At 38.4% G+C, this 25,000-nt stretch overlaps 3 protein-coding genes across 5 annotated transcripts in view; 2 read left to right on the forward strand and 1 right to left on the reverse strand.

Annotated features, from left to right (window-relative positions):
* The first annotated feature begins 384 nt into the window (after nt 1-384).
* Nucleotides 385-12,048, forward strand: LOC127658480 (epidermal retinol dehydrogenase 2-like). The gene is made up of 7 exons (XM_052147825.1): nt 385-513; nt 672-1,010; nt 2,770-2,901; nt 2,989-3,088; nt 3,179-3,323; nt 6,945-7,070; nt 8,865-12,048. The coding sequence occupies exons 1-7, from the start codon at nt 499-501 to the stop codon at nt 8,959-8,961; spliced, it is 954 nt and encodes a 317-aa protein (XP_052003785.1). The 5' UTR covers nt 385-498; the 3' UTR covers nt 8,962-12,048.
* A 159-nt stretch (nt 12,049-12,207) lies between these two features.
* LOC127659147 (coiled-coil-helix-coiled-coil-helix domain-containing protein 7-like) lies at nt 12,208-21,085 on the reverse strand. 2 transcript variants are annotated; one of them, XM_052148856.1, is made up of 4 exons: nt 21,005-21,085; nt 17,423-17,506; nt 16,689-16,787; nt 12,208-13,115 (listed from the first exon to the last, which is right to left on the reverse strand). In XM_052148856.1, exons 2-4 carry the CDS (start codon nt 17,483-17,485, stop codon nt 13,011-13,013), a joined length of 267 nt encoding a protein of 88 aa, XP_052004816.1. In that variant the 5' UTR covers nt 17,486-17,506; nt 21,005-21,085; the 3' UTR covers nt 12,208-13,010. The 2 variants fall into 2 exon arrangements, with proteins under 2 accessions (XP_052004816.1, XP_052004900.1); XM_052148940.1 differs by having other exon boundaries at nt 20,864-21,011.
* Nucleotides 21,086-21,415: 330 nt separating this feature from the next.
* plag1 (pleiomorphic adenoma gene 1) overlaps nt 21,416-25,000 on the forward strand; it is a 13,780-nt gene continuing 10,195 nt past the window's right edge. For both annotated transcript variants that reach the window (XM_052147723.1, XM_052147648.1), the window contains exon 1: nt 21,416-21,556. The gene's annotated coding sequence lies outside the window, so the exon portion shown is untranslated. The remainder of the gene's footprint in view (nt 21,557-25,000) is intronic.

Consider the following 25,000-nt stretch of genomic DNA (forward strand, 5'->3'; position numbering starts at 1 on the left):
AAAATTGTTGCTCTTATTTGTGACTTTAGTAATCCATCCATTTTCCATTCACACTTATACAATATAGTTTTGCAGGGGTGAATATTAAAGATGGTGCTAAATAATATACTGTCTAATATGGTTCAGGGTACTTGAGACTTTATGGGTACATAATGCATGTGTGGGGGGTGATAAGAGCAACATAGATCAGAGAGGGAGGGCCTTGTATCTACACCCCTGGAGCACCTATTCATACCCATCCACAATTTTGGTTTAATTCACTCCTAGTCCATATAGACTCACTTTAAGTGCTTTGGGCAATACATGTCACCTAGGCCTTGGTTGTCAAGGAAAAGCGGGGTCGTCATATGGTTAAGCGTATATGCCGCGCCCATCACATCCTGTCCCGTTACTACCGCACTAATACTGAACTTTGTCTTATGGTAAACACGAAGTGATACAACCGGACGCACGGACCGAAGGTCGATAACACAACAGCTCAGTTAAAAAGCGAAATGCATGTTAGTTAAATCGGTGAGCGCTAATCGAAACGACTGAGGCAAGACATTAAACTCTCGCGCGAGCATAAAATGCGAATAAATACGAATTTGATGTAGTAAACAATTTTTTGGGAACAGTACTACTGTTGAAAGGAACAAACGCATTCATTCTGTACCCCTTGCTTCTTTTAGGGTCTCTTCGCCATCATCATGAACTTCTTTTTGGAAACGCTTCAGCTGCTCGTTATGTCGCTGGTCTACAGCGTTGAAGCTTTCGTTCGGATGTTTATACCGGCTCGGAAGAAGAATGTGTCCGGGGAGATCGTGCTGTTGACCGGGGCGGGCAGCGGCATCGGCCGCCTTATGGCCCTTGAGTTCGGGCGCCTGGGCGCGCGCCTTGTGCTGTGGGACATCAACGAGGAGGGGAATGCAGAGACCGCGCGCATGATTGAAGAAATGCACGGAGCGCGAGCGTACACATATACCTGTGACTGTAGCGACAGAGAGGAAGTGTACAGAGTTGCAAACCAGGTACAGTGCATTAAGATGCATGCAATAAGACAAGTGCAGAAGTCACGTCTTCCGTCCACACAGGCTTGCGTAAATACAGCTGCCTATAAATACAGGTTGCTCAACATATGTTAGCTACGAACAACAAACACATTTTTATTTTTACTAAACGAGCTCATCATCTATTATCAATGATGCATAATGAAAACAGTTATTTTTTGTTTCTAAATTGGACTTTGGTTTTGCCTCTGCCCCATAAATATGTATTGCATAATACATTTAACAGAGAGGTGTCTTTTAAAATATTACACAAATGTTTTCCCTGTTTTATGAGTGTGTTATTGTTGCATCTTTCTGGAAGGATTTGAGCAAATATCTCGTAAAAAGAAAATGGTATCTGACATATGATGTATTAACACTTGTGATATTAGCTTTTACTATAATAACAAAGAATGAACCAATTTAACATATTGTTTATTTATTTATTTTTGGGTGGAAAACATTAAATTCATAAGTGTGAATTCATAGGCTAAAAGCCACTTCTCCAGCTCTATGTGGTTGATTTGAATTCTTATGTTACATCTTTATACCCAATAGCAAAAATCAATCAATAAATAAAAATGTCAATGAATAGTGTTGATTTATAACCACTTATAATGGTTTCCCTCCTTCTATTTGCACAGCAGGCAACTTATAAAAATGAGGCATTTACACGAATACATATATAAATAAAAAAAGGTTGGTTCAGTGAAATTAAATATGATTTTTGACTTAAAAACAAGTTAATTTGTTAGTGTAGGGCTACTATAAAACCACAATAACTTCTGTCATTTCTACTGGATTCAGCTCGGTTTGATCAATATGGGCTTTTCAATGGCTGATACGGATGCAAAGCTGGATGGATTATGGCCGATATAATGTAGATACACAGTTTAATAATCATATATGACATACTTACGTGAAACTGCTGTAATGAAATCGTCCAGGCACAGTTATCAGCCGATAATATCAAACCGGCCAAACATCAGCCAGTTCACTTTGCCACAAAAACAAATATTTTCGACTCGTTCCTCCTTTTATTTATTTATTTATTAAATTTGTGCGATTTTCTCCCAAGTTTGGCATTCCCAATTCCCAATGCGCTCTAGGTCCTCGTGGTGGCGTAGTGACTCACCTCAATCCGGGTGGCGGAGGACGAATCTCAGCTGCCTCCGCGTCTGAGACCATCAATCCGCGCATCTTATCAGGTGGCTTGTTGAGCGCTATTCTCCGCGGCATCCACGCACAACTCACCACGCGTCCCACCGAGAGCAAAAACCACATTATAGCGACCACGAGGAGGTTACCCCATATGACTCTACCCTCCCTAGCAACCGGGCCAATTTGGTTGCTAAGGAGACCCGGCTGGAGTCACTCAGCACGTCCTGGATACAAACTCGTGACTCAATACTCGCGTCCCTCCTTTTATTGAAAAATAAATCAAAAATGGAGGTTACGGTGAGCCGCCAATCCATTTACAATGGAAGTGAATGGGGCCCATTTTTGGAGGGTTTAAGGTAGAAATGTGAAATTATTAACTCTTCTGTTAAAACTCATGGATTATTTGAGCTTTAAAGTGGTTTAAATCGTTTTTACAGACATTTCAGGGTTATGTCGTCATAACAACGATGTTATGAAATACACAGAACAGGATAGCAAGCCGTTATTATGCTAAAATCATGTTAACGCACACATATTGTTAAGAAATGAACTCATGATCTGTTCTCTTTGTTTCATGAAGGTGAAGCGTGAGGTCGGTGATGTCGCAATTTTAATAAATAATGCAGGAATTGTTACTGGGAAGAAGTTCTTGGAGTCTCCTGATGCCCTTATAGAGAAGTCTATGCAGGTCAACAGCCTGGCACATTTCTGGGTAGGTCAATATGCTTTGCAGCCTCTCTATCTGTCTGTCCTTGAAATGACTGTAAACAAGCAGCATGATATGTCTGTCACCTGTTAGATGTACAAGGCGTTTCTCCCAGCAATGATAGCTAGCAACCACGGTCATGTGGTCAGCATTGCGAGCTCTGCTGGACTTATTGGGGTCAACGGACTGGCAGGTATAGGTTGTCTTCTACACATGCACAAATAGGTGGTTTCTCACTTCACATTTGTCACGTCAAAACTGTGCTCTCAAATGTTTTATACAGACTATTGTGCGAGTAAGTTTGCTGCAGTTGGCTTTGCTGAGTCCATGGCGCTGGAGCTGCTGGCCAATGGCTGCGATGGAGTGAAGACCACCATAGTCTGCCCCTTTTTCATTAACACTGGCATGTTTGATGGCGCAAACACAAAGTAAGATTAGGATTGCCTTTCAAAATATACAGAAACTAATTTTCTTAGTTCATGTTTTGACAAAAAAAAAATTCTGTTACACTCTAACCAGGGCCGCCGCTGGCCCAATTGATGCCCTACGCAGAGTTGGATGATATGAGCATGAAGCGATGGGGGGGTGATGGGGTGGGATGGGTCATGGTGCCCTACGCAGACTTTGTAGTATGCGTATATGCAGTACCGCCGCTCCCTATAAGCAGACTACGCAGGGTAAGGGGGGCACCATCTTACCCTAGGAGGGCACCAGAAAGTCCACCGGCTGCCCTTACTTGCACGTTATACATTATTCAAGGACCCGAAAGCAGTTGTGGAACACAGATGATCACTTTGCACTCATATCACACGAACCCCCCAACGCTTACTGGAAATAATAAAATGCAGCTAACCGCGTAAATGTGCATACACTGTAAAATAAATATATACAAATCTGGTAAATGTACGGTAAAATACCAGCAGCTGTGGTTGCCAGAAATTTACCGTAAAAATCCGAAAAATACGTGACCATGTTTCAGGCTAGCCATCACGGTAGCACATGTGACACTAAAGTAATGCGATAAACTACATCAAATATAACACACTGAACACCCCAATGTACATAACTGATATTATAAATACAAATAAACATAACTATTCCCATAAAATATCATGAAATAGGATTGGTCACGCAGGGAATTCGGGGAACGCACTATTACACGACTAGTTTATTGTGTTATGGTCAGGAAGACTCGCAGACTTGAGTGAAATTTTGAGGCAGGGGCGAGGAGCCTACCCCCATGCGTGACAGGGCTCAACAGGTGGTGGTGGGGTGGTGGAGGTTGCCTGTGTTAGCACACTGAAACAGCAATGTGATAGATTGTGAGCAGACTTACAAAGCAATGGCTTACATGTGATTGGCTGGGAATTACCCAGCTAATGGTGCGATGATGTACAGCTGCTTGTCTTCCCGCTAGAACTACGCTGCGCTAACATTTATTAAACATTATTTACAAAATTTGCATGTGTTGTCTTGGTATATACAGGTATATTATTATTATTACCATATATGTTAAGCATTTAAAAAATAAGTTTACAGTATAAGGATTATCAACTTTTAAAATCGAGGGGAACATGCTTTCTCAGTATTATGCTGCAGATTCATCATTCGTGTGGTAATAGACCTTATTCACGCTGGCACCATCTTTGATTTTTAATGAGAATTTTAATGAGGCTGTGAGGGATAGACAGTCTCTTCAATGGGCTGCAGGGATGGATTACCGACCGGGCCAATGGGGCCAGTGCCCAGGGGCCCGAGACTACCCGGGGGTGCCCTGGGCTTTAAGGCTGCGAGATCAAGTTTGGTGACCCCCCCCCCGCCCGCCCCCTTGGAGATAATTGGCCCCAGGGCCTTTGCATGTTATAATCCGTCCCTGATGGGCTGAACTGCAGTTTAAAGTGTTTTTGGATCAAAACATTGATACAACATCTGTCCAAGAACATTCAGTATGAAGAACTCCAGACAACATGAGTTGTGGAAAATCAGATGTGATATAGGGGCTTTTTACAACTGTATACCGTTCAAGACTTACGTCAAAGATGACGCTAGTGTGAATAAGGTCTATATAGCTACGTTTACATTATTTGGTAATACTGAACAGTAAGTGTTTGTGTTAGGCTGCACGTTAAGTTCAAATGACATTTGAAATGACACGTTTCAACTATAAAATGAAACAATATGTTTCACCATAGACCATAAATAAAAACAAACATGCTTTGACTGTAAATACGTAAAAATAACATTATTAGACCATTCATTAAAAACACATGTTTTTACTGTAATTACTGTTCCTCGCCAAATACATTTCAGTTTTTTAACCCTAAGAGTCTAAGATTACTCCCCTGCGCATTTAAGGACTCATTTAGACAAAAACTTGCTACAAATAAATAAATAAGTCAATCATTTTAGGCCCCAAAAAACAAACAGGCCACATGCGAAAGAGAATTGATTTTTTTATATATTTGTAGCGAGTTTTTGCGCACGATGACGTCACCATGATGTCATTTCATTGTTTACAAGATGTCGTAGAAGTAAGCCAGAAATCGTGCAAACGCCTTTTTAAGATATGAGCAAAACAAACATAGTTGCCGCCTTGTTTCTTTTTTGGGGGCCACCCTGTGTTTTACGGCAATTTAGCACTTTTATTGAAAAATGCGGAATGAATGTTAAATTATACTGTAAATTTCTCTGTAAAAATATATGTTTTTTTTGTTTTTGTTTAAATACACGTTTGTTACAGTGTGGTAAATCACACGTCTGCTGCTGTTTATGCATTTACAAAATTGTCAATTATCCTAGCCAGTGTATGTCATGCTAAATGTGCATATGACCTTTGCCGTTCATGGGAACATTAATGCCATTTATATTCGATTTTAAAGACATTTTGTTTGTACGATAAACAACTTTGGAACCGTGTTTAGTCGTCACGTGATCCTAAAGCAAAACCAGTTGAGATCCACTCTTAACGAAGACGATGTTGAACTCAGAAGCACGAAAATATCTTTGTATAATCAACTGGATGTTTCTGCAAACATATATTGAACTGAATCAGTAAACAATCATCCAAGACAGACATTACTTTGTCCTCAGACTCTAGCTTACATCATGATGAAACGAGAGTAACGGCCCCCAGGCAGGGCTGGATTGTAATCTGGCATACCGGGCATTTTCCGGTGGGCCGACGAACTTTGGGGCCGATCAGGGGCGGACTGTCCATCGGGAGAACCGGGACTAATCTGAAATGAGCCAGCACATTATGCAGAATGGGCCACAAAACGGCGCCGTGATATGCCGAAGGGGGCAGCGATATGCAGAAAAGGAAAGCGAGTGGCATGGTTGCGAGCAAGTGTGCCGCACAAGCCAAAACTTCTCGATCGCCCCCCCCGGTGACTGGTCCTAGGATAGGTCATAAACCCCGCCTCCCCATGTTATTCAACGGGACGTGAGACCAACTAAACAATTAAATTACACTTCACATATCTTTTTTCCAAAGATAGTTTCTGTCATTTACTGTCGTTTCTATCACGTTGATGTCATTTCAAGTGTTTGTTTTCAAAATAAGTTTGTTTTTAGTTATTTGATGCTATAAAAACGCTGCTGTGACATCATGATTGACAGCTGTGATTGACAGGTTCTCTGAGCGAAGTAGTCACTGAAGCACAAACTGACTTTTTTTCGGGAGCTTCGGAGGACTAAGGAGATTGGAGCTTTAAATTTAATATCTACATTTCTATAATTAATTATTTCACACCGTCATCAGTCAAGAGTCAAAAGTGCAGGGGCGTGTGCTTGCGATTGATTCAGCGAGAGTGAGGGCGGGCCTTGATTTCATGGCTTTACTTCCTGCTCACTACTGCGCAGGTCTGGTCCTGAAATCGCAACGAGTGAAGGGGCGTCGTCCATCTTTTTTTACAGTCTATGGTTGTGAGTAGTTAATAGCCACTTCAACATTTGTGCTTGTTACGAGGTTGTAATATTCCTGTAGTTCCTGATTGAAAAGCATAAAATGCATTCATCAAAGTGCTCATAGTGCTGTGTGTGTTTCGCAGATGGCCCAGACTCATGCCTATTCTAGAGCCGGATTATGCATGTAGGAAAATTGTGGATGCTGTTCTGAGAGAACAGGTTCATTTGTATATGCCGCGGAGCATCTACATAGCCATGGTTTTGAAGAAGTAAGTCATTCACCATCTTTCATACTTCACTATTATACAGACCACCAAATAAACACCTTCGCACACCTGAACGGTTGTAGGCAGGTGCATTTAACACAGACAATAGCAGAGAGACTTGCTTGCTATTTTACTGGCCGTTTCTTATACATTTAGCCCCATTTATCAGGTGTTAAAGGGACAGTACACCTAACAATGACAATTCTCTCATCATTTACTCACCCTTACACCATCCCAGATGTGTGTGACTTTCTTTCTTCTGCTAAACACAAATGAAGATTTTTAGAAGAATATCTCAGCTCTGCTGGTCCATACAATGCAAGTGAATGGTGACCAACACTTTAAAGCACAAAAGCACATAAAGGCAGCATAAAAGTAATCCATATGACTCCAGTGGTTTAATCAATGTCTTCTGAAGTGATATGATAAGTGTGGGTGAGAAACAGATCAATATTTAAGTCCTTTCTTACCCCCAACCAGTAGGTGGCTGAATGAGAAAGTGAAAGTGAACGTGAGGATTTACAGTCTAAAAAAGGACGTAAATATTGATTTGTTTCTTATATCATAGCACTTGTGTAAATCTTCACTTTCACTTTCCCTTTCTCATTCAGCCACCTACTGGTTGGGGCTGGTTAAAAGTTGAGATTTTTGGTAAGGGCTCAAATATTGATCTGTTTCTCACCCACATCTATCATATATCTTCTGAAGACATGGATTAAACCACTGGAGTCTTATGGATTACTTTTATGCTGCCTTTATGTGCTTTTGTGCTTTAAAGTGTTGGTCACCATTCACTTGCATTGCATGGACCTACAGAGCTGAAATATTCTTCTGAAAATCTTAATTTGTGTTCAGCAGAAGACAGAAAGTCACACATCTGGGATGGCATGAGGGTGAATAAATGATGAGAGCATTTTCATTTTTGGGTGTACTGTCCCTTTAAGAAGGTCTAGATTCTACATCCTAAAACTTTAACACTATTCAATCTGCTCTCTTATAAGCACTGGTATTTCATTTAGGATATGTAAGTCTTTTTTTTATTGAAAATGGGGTCTTTTATCATGTTGATCAGTGATTTTACCGCAGTTAAGTGAGTTTAAAGCCCTCTGCCTCGCATCGTGCCTAACAACACTCTTTATTCATGGTAAAAATACAGCAAATACACACACACACACACACACGCAATGGATGCAGATGCCACGTATGTGTGTGTGTGTGTGTGTGTGTGTATTCAGCAGAGCTTGTGAGTACAGCTGGAGCTCTTTGAACTGTATGATAATTACAGCACGGGTTAAGATTTTAATTAGCGAGGATAACGTGACGAGACTGCTGTACTGTAGTTAAACATTAACTTACCCCTCTGTTTGCGTAGTGTTGTTTGCTCATTTAACATTTGTATTGCTCAGATATGCACTTTTAGGCTTATTTGAGATCTCAGTTATGTTTGAGGATTCACTTTGTTTCGGATGATTCTTCTGAAATGAATGAAGAGTACACTAAAGTAGTGGTAACCTGCTAATGTTATCGTATGTCCACTTGACCCATTAAAAGCACTTTAGTTCAGATAAATAACGCTTTTGAATGGGAGAGCCAGTTCATTTAGATGTTGTTACCTTTTTAGGTGAACTGACGACACTTTTTGGAGATTATATACGTTGATGTACAATCAATATTGGCTGAAGACCAAAATGATGCTGCTATCCCGGGATATCGATGTACCTGTATATCATTTGTGTTTACTTCTTTCATACGGGTGTGCATGGGAATTTATAACAATATTAAACTCTGTTTTTACAGTTTGTTACCCACGAAAATGGGCGTGCTGCTTGGTCAATATCTGGGAGCGTTCAACTTCATGGCTAAGTTCAAAGGTCATGGAAAGAAGAGCGACTAATTTCCACCATTGGACAAATCACAGACTGACGGCAAACCAAAGCAGAGTGCTGCCTTCAGTACTTGTGGAGTGAGATCAATAGGTTTGGATAAAATCAAGCATGGAAAACATAGTATGCCTAACATGCAATCATTGAGACAACTTTTGAGAAGCACTTACTCCTTATTTTCAGCACTTACATTTTAACAATTGCATTAAATCAGTCTCTTTTTTTAAATAATAATAATAGTGACAAACTCATCTTGGGCCAGTTGCACTTAACTTGCACCCAAATTAAGGATTCTTGTAGATGAGACTTCCCTTCAATAGAGGTGATGATTCTGTGATTGCTACACTGAAAAGGTGGTAACCTGATATAGTAACCTTAAGCATCTATTCTTGATTCCTATTTGTTTTTAATAGCCTATAATGCAAGGAGACTTCATGTATTTCACTTCCCCTTGTTAGACTTCTATATAACATGTGTTAATAAGGAAAATACATGATGTGAAATGTTCTAATAAAATGTTCTTTTAACTTTTGCTAAGTTTTAGTACTATGTATGTCAGATTTGTAAGTACAAGTTGCTTTAATCAATATTATGTCATAAGGTAGTTTTTAATACATTTTATAGCATTACATTTACTTTGAAAAATGGTGCGCAAACGCATGCAAAATACAAATGAAATGTGCTGCTAGTGATTGTAGCGTTCTGAAGCGTTCACGTGACAGAGCCGTTGAATTAGCCACGCCCCTTCGTTCCAAAATCCCGCCCTCCGAAGATAATTTTGAGACCAAAACCGATTAAAAGAGCAGCGTTGTTTGTTCCTGCGGCTGTTAAATTCAACAGTGGCACAATAGCGCCCTAAACTGACAAACGTTATGAATCACAGCCTTAATGATCCTCTTCAAATACAACACTGTGAGAACGAGCGGAATGATTGACAGGTGACGCTAGAGGCTGTAGTTTTTAGCCTACTTGTTAGCATCCCTGCTTCCCATGCCAGAGATGCCGGTTCGAATCCCGCTCAGAGTGGGTAGAGCAGGACCGGTTACAGTGGTGCCGTGACCCGGATGGGAGTGAGGTTTAGGGAGGCGTGAGTCAGCTGTTAGGTAGCTGTGTAGTGTGTGTTAGTGATGGGTTGTTCATGAACGATTCGTTCATTTTGAACAAATCTCTTATGTGACTCAGAAGAACGAGCAGTCTCAGAGCGATTTGTTCATTTTGCATTGGCGGCGCGTGCTCATTGCGCAACCTCCATTCATTTGTCATGTGACAGCCGTATACGCAATGCATTGCTCACACAGGAAACAGAAATGATTAGTTCACCTCCGGAGTCTTCTTGTCCAAGTCGTTCAGTAGCGTATGTGGCTGTCACATGACGAAAGAACGACCGACTCGGACAAGAAGATTCCAGAGGTGAACTAATCTTTCTGTTTCTCATAATTTGTCTTTGGCTGCATTATAAATTTTTCTTATTGGGACTATAATCAAAGTTTGCCTAAGTAGACGTTTTTGAAAATTGGCTAATTTATTTCTGCTCAAATGAACGAAATGACGCATTCCTTCATTTTGCTGAACGAGACTCAAAGATCCAAGTCAGCAAAATGATCCGATCTTCCCATCACTAGTGTGTGTAAACCTCACTCCCCTGGCCAAAAGAGGCACACTAGCGACTAGCGCTAGAGGCTGTAGCCTTTATCCTCCTCCTTAGCATGCCCGCCTCCCATGCCGGAGACCCCGGTTCGAATCCCGCTCGGAGTGGGTCGTGCAGAACCGGTTACACTAATTTGAGAGTGCTAATATTTGTACACAGGTTAGACAGTATTGTAGGCCGTATTGCACGAAGGATTTAAATCTAATCCAGGTCTAATCTTCATTTATGTCGTCTCACTGAATTTATGTTATCATGTGTTATAGTTGACTCATCAGTGAAGAGTTCGTCTCCTCTATAAATGACTAACACGCTAGTCACTAGGGTGCGTGACATGAGTAGGTAGTGCTCATACTGTAGCGCACACGTTTTGTCCACGTAGGAGAAACCATTTCATGGCTGTAGAAAATTAAATAAATCATATTTTATATTTCCAAGCCAAATCAAACTGACACATTGTAAACAGAACAGATTGTCATGTTAAACTGTTTATCAAATCTGGTGCATCTCATTTTATGGCAGTATTTAAAGTGGGAGCATTGCGCCCCCATGTGGACACAAACTCAAATCTATGGACACCTTTTAAAGGGATAGTTCACCCAACATTTTTAATTCTCTCATCATTTACTCGCCCTCATGCCAATCCCAGATGTTTGTGACTTTCTCTCTTCAGCAGAACACAAATGAAGATTTTTAGAAGTATATCTCAGCTCTGTTGGTCCTTATAATGCAAGTGAATGGTGACCAGAACTCGGAAGCTCCAAAAATGACAAAAGAGGCATAAAAGTAATCCATAAGACTCCAGTGGTTTAATCCATGTCTTCTGAAGTGATACGATAGATGTGGGTGAGAAACTGATCAATATTTAAGTCCTTTTTTTAACTGTAAATCTCCACTTTAACATTCAGCTACCTTCTGATTTGGACTGGTCAAAAATGGAGATTGATAGTAAAAAGAACTTAAATATTTTTGTTTCTCACCCACATCTATTGTATCACTGGATTACATATATATGTATATATATATATATATATATATGTGTGTGTGTGTAAAGATTTAGCGTTTAAAAAAAATATATATATATATATGTGTGTGTGTGTGTGTAAAGATTTAGCGTTTAAAAAAAAATATATATATATATGTGTGTGTAAAGATTTAGCGTTTAAAAAAAATATATATATATATATGTGTGTAAAGATTTAGCGTTTAAAAATAAAATAAAAATAATATATGTGTGTGTGTGTGTAAAGATTTAGCGTTTAAAAAAATATATATATATATATGTGTGTGTGTAAAGATTTAGCGTTTAAAAAATAAAATAAAAATAATATATATATATATATATATGTGTGTGTGTGTGTATATATATATATGTGTGTGTGTGTGTGTGTGTGTGTGTAAAGATTTAGCGTTTAACAAATAAAAACAATTAAAAAAAAAATATATATATATATGTGTGTGTGTGTAAAGATTTAGCGTTTAAAAAATAAAATAAAAATAATATATATATATATATATGTGTGTGTGTGTGTAAAGATTTAGCGTTTAAAAAATTTTTTAAAAAAAAAATATATATATATATATATATATATGTGTGTGTGTGTGTCGTATGTAAAGATTTAGCATTTCAATTTCATTAATAAAGTTCCATCAAATTGAGTTAATTTTTAACTAAATTACATTTTTAAAACTTAATATATTAAGTTTTTTTTTTTTTATTATTTTATTTACAAATGTATTTCTTAAAGATTCCTCAAATTAATTTGGTGGAATTGTTATGAAATTTGAAATCCATAAATCTAACAAATGTTTTTAAGCGTTGCACATCAAGTGCTGGCCAAACACAGTACCAAATACTTTATCACACAAAAGTGAACAAAAATGTTCTTAAAATCAGCCTTAAAATGCATTAATATGACAATGAACAGCAACAGGACCCCATGCAAGTGTTTGGAGGCTGCAGCTTCTACAAAGTGATGACACGGCTTCTGCCGTCAACAAGAGACATAGAAAGCATTTCTTCCTCCCTTTCAGCATTTCAGTGAGCTTGTTTTCCTATTCATGCACGATTATTTTCAGTGAGCATTTACTTTTCATCAACATTTAATGTTTGTTCAAGTGACTTTGTTTTTGTTTTATAGGCAACTGCGATATTTACAGACACTTTAAACGTGAGCGAACATATTAAACACTATTGCTATAACAGGACTGCCAGACACACATATTTCCACACATATTTCCATTAGTCCTTCTGCATTGCACAGCATTAGTTGTTACAAATATATTCACTAAATGTCCTCTTCCCCCACACAGTACTGGACTGCATTTCAATTAATCCTTCAAGCCATAATGTGCCTCTGTGAGAGATCTCTGTTATACCGAATCAGCACATGAGCTCTGAATGCTGCTGTGCAGTCAGTACGGCTTCCCTCCGAGAGCCGCCATGATCTCCTGTCGCTCCTCAGCAGTCGGCATGTCCGGCTTCACTCCGTCACGCCGACGCTGCAGCATCACACCATGCTGAGAGAGCGTGAGACAAAAAGAGTGAAAGGTTGAGTAAAATACAGAGAAATGAAAGGCACGCTTTCAGAGCATCATTCAGTCAGATTAAAAGGTTGATTTCGCTTCGATCACTGACGTAAGGTATTATGCACCATTAGTCGTATGGACACATCCGACTGAATTGGTTTCTCATGGTCCTAAAAGCCTTTTGATCAGAAGGCGTATGCTTACATGTGTGAAATCAGTTTCATAGGCAAATATACACTTCACAGGACAAAAATGATAGATACTGTAATGGCTTTCCTATGAGCCCGGGCAAGGTGATAAGACGTTCTTTCCATTTCAAATGCTTTATATATATCTTAGAGTTTAAAGCATGTGGATCTATGCTAAGAACCATATGTTCCCACCACCTGATACATCCCACGGGAAGTTTAAATATCATGTGACACTAACAGGTGACCACACCTACTACACCACTGGTACACATCGCCATCTAGTGGTTTGAACAATCATTACATTTGTCTCCTTCAGATATCAACAGTTACATTTTGGCTAGTTAAAATGCTAATTCTTGATATCAGTTATGACATTTGCACTAGTAAAAAATGTCCATTAATGATATAAAAATTAACGTCATTACTTACAGAAATACACATTGATATAATAATGATAATTAGATATCAAGTAAAAAACAATTCAGCAATGCATTTCTTACTACATTTACATTTATGCATTTGGCAGACGCGTTTATCCAAAGCGACTTACAGTGCCCTTATACAGGGACAATCCCCCCGGAGCAACCTGGAGTTATGTGTAGAGGTCGACCGATTAATCGGCCGATTTTTTGCATTTTTTAACATAATCGGCATCGGCCAATATCCAAGTATATCAAGCCGATTATTAGGCAGGCGCATCTGTGGGCAGCCTAGTGTTGTTGTGGAACACGTGTTCGACGCACGCTGCCCCTAGAGTCATTCTCCAGCAGAGTGAGCAGACCTCAAGGAAGGAGCTAAGTTCCTTGGAGAAAACAGTAAGGATTAAATTTGTATAACTTTTGATATGTTACTGCCAACTTCGAGAAAAAACGCGATAGGCGACATGACATTCGGCTACTTTGGATATTGATAGCGTAGTTGAAGTTGCATTATCACAGCAGAAGGGTTGCTATCATGTCACAATAAGCAAACAAGAATTTTGCAATTACAGACAGTGAATCTGAGACTTTTATTTGTTATGTTTGTGTGTCTTATATTTGAGAGGACTGTCACTCAATGCAGAGAAATAAGTAATAAAAAAGATACCAACGCACTGTAGGCTATTGAAGGACTGGCTTTGGTAAGCTCGGACGTTATCGGTTCTGCTGTCGGTACTGGAGAAATTAAGAAAATACATTTATTATTGCTATAAAGAGAAAGTTATTTTATCTCGCCAGCCATTTCTATGTATAATAATATGAAACCATTTGCCTGTGATGCAATTTAGCTATTCGCAGTCAGAGAGAGAGAGAGAGAGAGAGAGAGAGAGAGAGAGAGAGAGATCTGGCGCACCGCGAGCCCAACACAGCCCTGCTAAATGAGTGACAGAACTAAACATTCAAACGTAGCCTGGTTTAGATCTGTGATATTAGTCTGATTTTATTTTAGATTTCGCCTTCCAAAGATTATAAAAATAATATTTCTACATAAGCCGCATTCTGTCTAGCAGAACTTCCTTCCCTTCACAGCGGTGCACTGACATTTCTCCCTAAAACTCAAACTTAACGTCAGAATCAGCACGATCGGTGATTGTTGTAAAATGCGGTCTAGCTACTGTTGCGGGATGCGTTTAATAATAAAAAGAGGGCAAGAGATACCGTTCCCAAGGCGGCGCGCGCTCCGAAACACACCGCAACAAGACAAGCAAACTATAGGCTACTTTGGGTTTCATGTGCACGTCTAAACGATCAAATATACACACAAATATGTCTAAACGACCGGCTTGGAGATTCACTTAAACACAGTTTATATCTTAAATGGACGTAGTTATGGAAATAGTTGGGAGAAAATATGCTGCATCAGGAGTCTATTAGATCTGAACTCAGTCTTAAAGGGGAAGCAGTCTAATAATAAACATGCTGACGATTGAGCCATTACTGCGAATCAAACAACAAAAGGGAAAGAGAAAATCACTTACAGCTCTTGAGTGAATAACTTCTGCATTAATCTGCATTAATCTGCATTAATCTAGCTATGATAAACTATGCAGTGTTATTTTACAATTGATTACTTTATTAGATTTCTTTTTAGACCACACCTGAACAGTAATGTTAGTAGACCTTCCTGAAATTAAATCACTGTGCCTATATAACGTTTATATTTGTGTAATATATATATATATAAACAAAAAGAACCGTTAAGAATACCGTTGAAGTACCGGATCGATAAGCAGTATCGGTAAGAGTAGTAATACCATTAAAACCTTAACGATACCCATCCTTATGCCTGTGCTTCTCTTGGATGCTCTGAATATTGGATTACGTGTCTGGATTGCCCCTTAATTAAAGCTGCATTTGGATCTCAACCTTCGTGTCTCAGAGCAGTTCGTAACACCTGCTTTGTTTATTTAATATATTTGTTATACATTATTTATACAATATGTTTTTACATTATACATTTTTAATTTAAGTGTACAAGTGCAGATTGGTCAAGTGTTCAATAAATGTATTTGTTGAGAAATGTTGTCTATCTTAAGTAATTATGTGTGTTACATTTTATCTTTCAAATAAAAGGTTCAAACAAGAGGTTAAAAACAAGCACATATCGGCCAAATATCGGCAGCATTAATCGGCCATCGGCCGACCCGGATTTCAAAAGATCGGCATCGGCCTGAAAAAAACAATATCGGTCGACCTCTAGTTAAGTGTCTTGCTCAAGGACACAACGGTGGTGACAGTGAGGATCGAACCAGCAACCTTCTGATTACCAGTTATGTGCTTTAGTCCACTACGCCACCACCACTCCACTACTCATTTAAATGATCATTTTTAATATCAATAATTATCATGTTATTATTATATATATTATTACTAGTGCAAATGTCCATTCCTGAGGTCAACAACTGACTAACAAGTAAAAATGGCTATTTTTGATATCTGTAATTCGGTTTCCACTAGTACCAATGTTAATTTCAGATACCTGTAATGTGATTGTTACCAGTAAGAAAGACTTTTAAGGTACCTTTAATTACTCTTCAATTTATCGCTATCTGAAATACCAAATCTAACACGTCGAAACACATTTACATTTAGCGTTTTCACTCGTTGTAATTGTTAATATCTGCACATTTGCACTAGTAACAATGAAATTATCGATATTTCAAATGACCATTTTTGCTACTGAAAAGTGCATTGCTGAGGAGAGAAAATGCAATTAAAGATATCAAGAATTCATGTTAAAGCATTTTAACTAGTGAACATGTCATAGTTAATGTCTTTAATTCACACCCTGATTAAACGTTGAAAAAGGGTTGCGACACAAACTGATAATTACAATAAAAGAGCACACAAATACATGCTAGGATTTTTATTCAGCGGCGTCGCAGTATACTTACCCAGTACTTCCTGCAGTTTTTATACCTCAAGAAGTATGCAGAGCACATGCTCTTATCATAGTTATATGCATCCAAACATTTTTGGGAACCGTCGCTCTCCTGTGATCACAGACATACACATTATTAGAATCTGTTGCATAGACGATAGAAAGCCACAATACAACACACAGTGTGGTAGACTGCAGTTAGAAACACCGCAGCTTCTTCACTTATGTGGGACTGAATGCAAATTTCAAATATAACTTTCAAATACAATTAGAGTGAAAACATTATTGTATATAGTTTAAATCACACACACACACACACACACACACACACACACACACACACACACACACACACACACGACACTGACAAACACTGACACACACAGACAGACACTGACACACACACACACACACAGACACTGACACACACACACTGACACACACACAGACACTGACACACAGACAGACACTGACACACACACACACACACTGACACACACAGACAGACACTGACACACACACACACTGACACACACACACAGACAGACACTGACACACACACACACACACACTGACACACACACACACTGACACACACAGACAGACACTGACACACACACACACACACACACACACTGACACACACACACACTGACACACACACACAGACACGACACACACACACTGACACACACACACACACACTGACACACACACACACACTGACACACACAGACACACACTGACCTCGATGCATGGGTTGATATCAACATTCCGAACTTTCCGTGCACCTGATTTGTTATTCATCATCCAACTTAATCCGTGTCACAGCTGGAATATCAGAGTGCTCCAGTTACATTAGGAATGTCAGTACAGATGTTGTGAACATACAAAGAGTGCAAAATCAATTGCTCTTGATAATATGTAAGAACATAACAGATCGAACAAGCTATAATGTTCTGCTTTTATAAGTGAGGCATTGGTTGACTGAACAAACAACAATTGTGTTTTCCAAAGGCTTTCCAAAGGTGAGATAACTTGGCCTTTTATTCATGTTCAATTCAACATAACATTATATTCATGGACCTCAAACTGAGCATTTAAAAACTTTTTAAACATATGCAAAATATACAGCACTGTACCAAAGTCTCAAGCACATTAAATTATAATTTCGTTTATTTTACTAACCCAACCCATCGTCGGCGCTTCATAGGTTGCACGACACGTGAAGCATTTTTTTTTTAGCTTTCACTTAAGAAGAGTTGTGCACTATTTATTGTAATATATCTCTTTACATAAATACTATTTTCCACTTAAAAACTATAATTTCATTATTTTACTCACTGATGAGCAAAAGGTGGAGGCAGAAATGACCATGTACCTGCAGGAAATGGCCATTGATGGGGAAGAGGACCCGCTGACTTGGTGGAAAACGAACGACAAAATGTTTCCGTTCATGGCAAGATTAGCACGGAAATATCTGTGCATATGTGCTACCAGTACTCCATCAGAGCGGGTCTTCAGCACAGCGGGTAGTGTAGTTACTCCAATCCGCAGCTTATTAAAACCAGATAAAGTGAATATGTTGGTATTTCTGGCCAGAAACATCGAAATTTAAACATGGTCTATGGTGAAAGATATTAGACTTCTTTACGCATTTTTAGCTATCCGTTGCGGAGCTATTCGATTTTGCATATTATTTTTTAAACGTTCATTTGTGTAGTTCATATGACCACTTTACAATATTTCAATAACATAATTTATTTTGTAGCCTGTGCTGAAGTTAATTGTGCTGCTAATTATAAGTGAAATGTTAATGCCGAAGTTTCGGTCTGAGTGTTGTTCCCGCTTGTTCTTTATTTGTTGTTCTTCTATGTTTTAATAAATGTGTGTTATTCATATTCACCTTGTTTCTTTCATTTGATTTGACATTATGGATTTATGGCCAAGGAAATTTTTCTTTAAAAGTATTAACCAGACAAAAGTTATTTGACGTTCACTGGTCTGGGTTTATCTTAAACTGCCGCTTCAGTGTATACAAGAGCTATGTGACAATGAGCAAGATTTTCTGAGACACTACAACTACTAATAATTAATTAATAAAGGCTTAAAATAAAATATTTTAATCTAAATGTACAGTGTAAGACATGTAAAAAAAGACAAGAAGCTAACAATGTCAAGATCAATATTTGTGTAGCCTGCCTGACACGGTATTTTCACAGACTAACACGTCACGTCTCTGGCATATACTACAGTATTTAAAATAGCATATATGCATTAGTTATATTCTCAATTTAATTTACAGAGCAATCCCTGCAAAGTTTTTAGGTTAACTATAGAAGAGACTAGGATTAGTGAGTCAAACTAGCAAGACTCGCAAAAGGGGGCGTGGCATCACGATGGTGGCTCGACATCGTGATGTTGGTCAGCCATCACAATGGACGATGATATCGTCCATCGGCACAACCCTATTCAGAACACAAATGAAGAGTTTTAGAAGAATATTTCAGCTCTGTTGGTCCATACAATGCAAGTGAATGGTGACCAGAACTTTAACGGTCCAAAAATAACATAAAAGTATCATAAAACAAACCTTTGACCAGCCCTGACCAGTAGGTGTCGATATGCACAAAGAATGCAAATCACCAAAAACAAAAATGTGTAAGTGAAAGTGGAGATTTATAGTAAAAAAGGGCTTAAATATTTATCTGTTTCTAACCAACATCCCATCCTACCCCTATCATATCTCTTCAGAAGACATGATTTATCCACTGGAGTCGTATGGATTACTTTCATGCTGCCTTTATGTGCTTTTTGGAGCTTCAAAGTTCTGGTCACCATTCACTTATATTGTATGGACCTACAGAGCTGAGATATTCCTCAAAAATCTTGGCCAGTTGCACCAGCTATACCTAAGTTACAACTTAGACTAGTTGTGGCATAAATGGGCACTACGTCACAATTTACGCACTACTAAATATTTGAGGTTTGCACCATTAAAACTTAGGTAGAACGTAACCCGACGTATAAAGTAAATATTTACAGAAGTAAATTGGACTTCGATCAATAGTAACGGATGGAATAAAAAAGCAGACTGATATTTTATGACATCAGTGAGCTCATGTAATGAGTAACAGGCTTCAATCCTTTCGACATACAGTATGATGTTGACGTTTACATTCGTTCACATTAACGAGAGAGAGAAAAACTGATTTTAAGTGGTTTACAGCATGAAACCGATCTAACGGTGCCATTTCAAGTAAGTTTCAACACATTCAAAATATATAAATGTCTATTTTTCCAGCCTGTTGTATTAGTATTTATTTATCACCCCTTATTTATTGTAGATACCAGTTCCTATATATTCTTATATACACAGGGCAAATATACTATTTATCAAATCTACTTTTAGTACGTATCGTATTTTAACAGGGATATAATTTATTACAGCTGACAGTTACATGAAGCAAACGAGGTTTGAACAAGATCAAACTGAAACTGACGGCTGTTTAACACTAAAGTGTTCAAATCGGAAGGCTGCTAATTGGATCAATACATGTAAACATCATATTATGCGAGTAAGCATTACTTTACAGAGAACTAATGACCTACTAGTTAAGTCTTGTCTTAAGAACAGGTGGTGCAACCAAATTAAGCACTGACTCGTTTACAATCTAACTAGGAGTTACTAAGTACATGCTGAGATCATTTTCATTTTGGGTGTACTGTCCCTTTAAGAAAACCATCACAATTGCAGGACACTGCTGTCACTGCTTAACATACTATGCTAACAACCCATTTTTACATAAACATTATGTGTGCATAATTAATATGTGTCCAAAATACACACTATATATAGTTTGCAGAGCACATGAGCTCCGAGAGAGGTGTCGAACTAGTAGTTCAGATGACTTTGATACATAAACGTTCCTAAAAGTTCATGTAATGTTATGCTAAACCTTCAGGCACCTCATTCTCGTTAATATGATACTAAATTCATCCCATAACAAGATTCAAATCCGCACAACCTGAACCCGATGGTTCAGCTATATACTGAACGCCTCAAAATGCACTGTTTAAAATATTATAAGTTTAGAAATGTTTTGAGAGACCACTTAAAGATGTTCTAGAAAGGTGAGCACTTAGTAGTACCATAAACATAGTTCAAAACAAAGACAGTCCACTAACCTCGCTGTCATTCAAACCAGTGACAGAGTAACCTAACGCATAAATTACGCGGTTTATATCATACAAAGACACGTTTTGTATTTAAACACAGATAGTGTGTGCTCTCCACTAAGTAGCACGTTTAATGTTGCGTATACTCACATTGACGTCTCACAACAGAACGCTCAACCTTCCCTCATGTCACAACGAGCGTCACACTCGAAAGAGCACAACGTAACTCACGTTCTCCGAAAGTGATTGACAGGCAGCGATGGCCAATCAAACAGCAAGTCTTTGGAAAGGCATGCTATATTGACACTTTGTTTAGCCAATGGAACATTGATGGCGGCTGTTGTGCCCGCCTACTGACTAAACAGTTATTAAACGAAGTCGTGCCGATTGACAGAATCGCCGACGAGTCCGAAATTTTAGATTTTGTGGAAGGTAACGTCAGTGACACTGAAGTATGAAAATGACAGTTTGCTGCACAAATCGCAAGCCGGGGGTAGGAGGGCCTCGCGGTGGGCGTGGCCAAATCGTGGTTTGGTTGCATCGCAGCGCACACACACACAATGGCTGCTGGAAAGAGGGGAAAGCAAACAATTTTTAGGCCCGCCGCGTTCAGCAAAAAATATGAGAAAAAAATTATTAAAAATCCGGGGAATAGTTGAAAGTGAAGAAAAACGCCGTAGAAAGGATGCTAACGCTCCCACGGTGAGTTTTGCGCCAATTAAAAAAATTGTTACGGCGTTCTTCAATTAAAATATCGGGGTTATTCAAATTATGAGATAGGGGTGAGTCAGAGGAAAAAAAAGTTTGTGTTAATCAGCGCCCAGTTCGGGACTTGAAAAGCAGCGGAGGACCGAATTATAGAGAAAACCGAAAAAAAAATTATGTTATTTGTTTCTGTCACGTCGTTGCGCGCGAGCGACCGTCAATAAACAGAGAAACGAGTGTATAGTTGTAAAAAGTTGAGAAAAGTTTTTAAAATACTGTATAGTTTAAGATTTTCCCGGAATATAATAACGACAGCGCTACGAGGATAGCCGTAGCGAAATCACGCGCGTTTAAATGCCGAAAAAAATTAAATAAAATGCATTCGGCGGACATAGTGCGAAAGTTATGACAGATTCGTGCACGCGATGCGAAAATAAACACCGAGTTTGCGACAGAAGCGCTTTTTAAATGCGTGCAATTGCATTACAACGCGACTTTTAATTAATATGTTATGGTTTTATTTTTTGTCACGCGATTTACAAAGTTATATAAACGGTGTCCTTACTGACTGCATTGGAGGTGTCAGTGAGTCATACAAAAGTTTCACTGTGGGTCATTATCGAAAGAGAAAGTTGCTTGTCAATATCGCAAACAACCAAAATGGTGGGAGAAGTGAAGGGGGGACTAATTGTGCGATGCTGAACTATTGCGTGGTCTTCTGTCCACATTGTAGCCCTAGGGAATATTACATTCAGTATCAGTTTGACTGGATAGCCTACATGGGTGTTAAATCTGTTTTGCCTTAATGACACGATTTTGCCATTAAAAATTAAATAATCATATCAGAGTTGTTATTTTCTGCTTAGCTGGTGCCGTGCAGTTTTGTAGGTTGTCAGAGCTGATTTATTGAATTGCATGCAATCAAATGCATGTTGGTATACAGAAGTAACAGAACTTGTGCATGCGCGCGAGCATCTACATTAGTTGGTCTAATCGGTGCTTTTGGGGAAATAGATATGCTGTAATGTAAAGGGGGTGGGGGGTTGCTTTCTATGCGATATGTGGACAGATGCGGTGGAGGGGGGAGTTGTTGCATTGAGCTGATTCCCCGCCTAGACAGGGGCATGAAGGACCCCCATCCTTATTGCTGCTGGATGTACCGAGCTGAAGGGGGTCATCGGGTTTACTGCGCGCAGTTGTTATGAATGTGAGAGTCTTTCAAACACACCAAAACAGTCAAACATACCCGTGGAGCCCCCCTATAATGAATGCGAGCTTTACCGGTTTGGCGGGAAAAATCGATATTTTGCCCTCTCAATTGTACCAATAGTAATCTCTTATTTGGAAACTGCATTAGCGTGCATGCATGTAATGACACATGGTTAAGTTGTTATTTATTGTTTAGTGCTGGACAATGTTGAAGTATCCTATGATTGTCTTGTTACTCTAAAGTTGTGTTGAGCATCTTGCTGCATTTCCTTTAAGGAACATTATAGGCCAACATCTCTGAAGTAAAGACTTTTCTCATTTGTGGCCTGATCTGTGTGCAAAAAGCTAATTTCATGCAAATCCATATTTTAAATTTTTTTTATTTTGATTGCATTTTATTTGAGATGCACTGAAAGGGAAAATAACAACACCACTTTTAACGTTAATTGGTGCAATTGAGGATAGATGCACTTGAAAAGGAGATTATTAATGGAAACCCATAATGTAGCTTTATTTGAAAACAATTCTGTAACCATGAAAAAATGGTTCATTTATGTGTAGAATCAAGAACGCTGTAAAAGTACATTTAAATTAACTTTAAAAATGGAAAATGTTTAAATGTGGTCAAAATCTTGATCGTAGGATTTAAAACTGTTCAGTCACAATTAAATATATCAAGTATTTGACTTTCTTATACATGTACAGCTTGTTATGCTTTTAATTAGCTGTCTTAATGTGCATCATTTATTTATAAGCAAACGTAAACGTTACAGTAAAAATAATATTTATAAAAGGCTGTAATTGCTCCACAGTTAATAAGTGTTTTTGTTTTTTTTCAGACAGCATTTACTTAATTTAATATTAAACATGCCGATCAGAAAGACTTTTTAATGCAAAATTGAAATAAACAATTGACAATAATTTTACTGGACATACTATTTCAGTTTTGTGTTGATACGATTCCAACTCAGATTATTTATATGATTTAAATAGTCATTTAATTGCAAATTAGATTTATATTATTTTGTAGAAAACTCTTTAAACTTGTAACTTGTAAATGTAACTATTTTAATGTTCTTAATAGTGTCAATTCTGGATTACAAATAATGCATAATTCATATTAATCCATATTAATCCATATTTTTATGTTTTAATAGTGGAGTGGTGGTGGCGTAGTGGGTTAAAGCACATAACTGGTAATCAGAAGGTTGCTGGTTCGAGCCCCACAGCCACCACCATTGTGTCCTTGAGCAAGACACTTAACTCCAGGTTGCTCCGGGGGGATTGTCCCTGTAATAAGTGCACTGTAAGTCGCTTTGGATAAAAGCATCTGCCAAACGCATAAATGCAAATGTAAATATGCATCTTTTCATTTGTATTGCGTTTCAGCCCAATCTTAAAAATGAAAGTGTAGGTTAGAAGTTTGAAGGTATAATTAGTGCATCGATTTAAAGAAATACAACAAATGTAAAGATGAATGTCTATGAAAGCGTTCACTCAGTCTCGAAGCATTAATTGATTGCATTTAATGATCATTTTACCGCTGAAACATGTCAGTTTCGTTTGATGCAACTTTTCGTTTCATATATACTGGAAAGGATCATTCTTTTACCATTTACTCACCCTCATGTTGTTCCAAACCCGTATGACTGTATTTATCTTCTGTGTGTTCTGTGTTGTTAGGCAGGTCAGCCTCAGTCACCATTCACTTTCATTGCAGAAAAAAAAGCCTGACATCTTTTGTGTTGGACAAAGAAAGAAAGTCAAACATGTTTACAATAATTCATTACTATATGAAGGTTTATATAATAGTTAGGCAATCTTAGACTGACACGATGTTCAGTGGGGGTTTGTGGGGGCATCTATTGCAGGGCTCCCTGTTCTTCTATTCTAATCTTTTCTATTTGCAAAAGTAATGTTTGGGAGTCATTTATATTTCCTATTGACACACTAAAGCAGCAAATATAAATAACCATCTTAAGACACTTTTGTTAAACATCTTATGTGCCTAAAATGTTTGCACAGTCCTGTATGTAACAGAACGCCCTTCCCGACCGCTCTTAGACTATGCAAGTCTAGATGTCAATATTATTTGTATCATATAATATAGTACACTAATCAAGTGGTTCTCCCTTCATACAGCGCTCAGATTAAAGCATGCTCTTGTGTACACTCTGCATCCTGCATAACCTTTGCATGCTCTGTATACTCTGAAACTCATGTTTTGGATAT

Source organism: Xyrauchen texanus, chromosome 1 (genome assembly GCF_025860055.1).
Source record: "Xyrauchen texanus isolate HMW12.3.18 chromosome 1, RBS_HiC_50CHRs, whole genome shotgun sequence".
NCBI lineage: Eukaryota > Metazoa > Chordata > Actinopteri > Cypriniformes > Catostomidae > Xyrauchen > Xyrauchen texanus.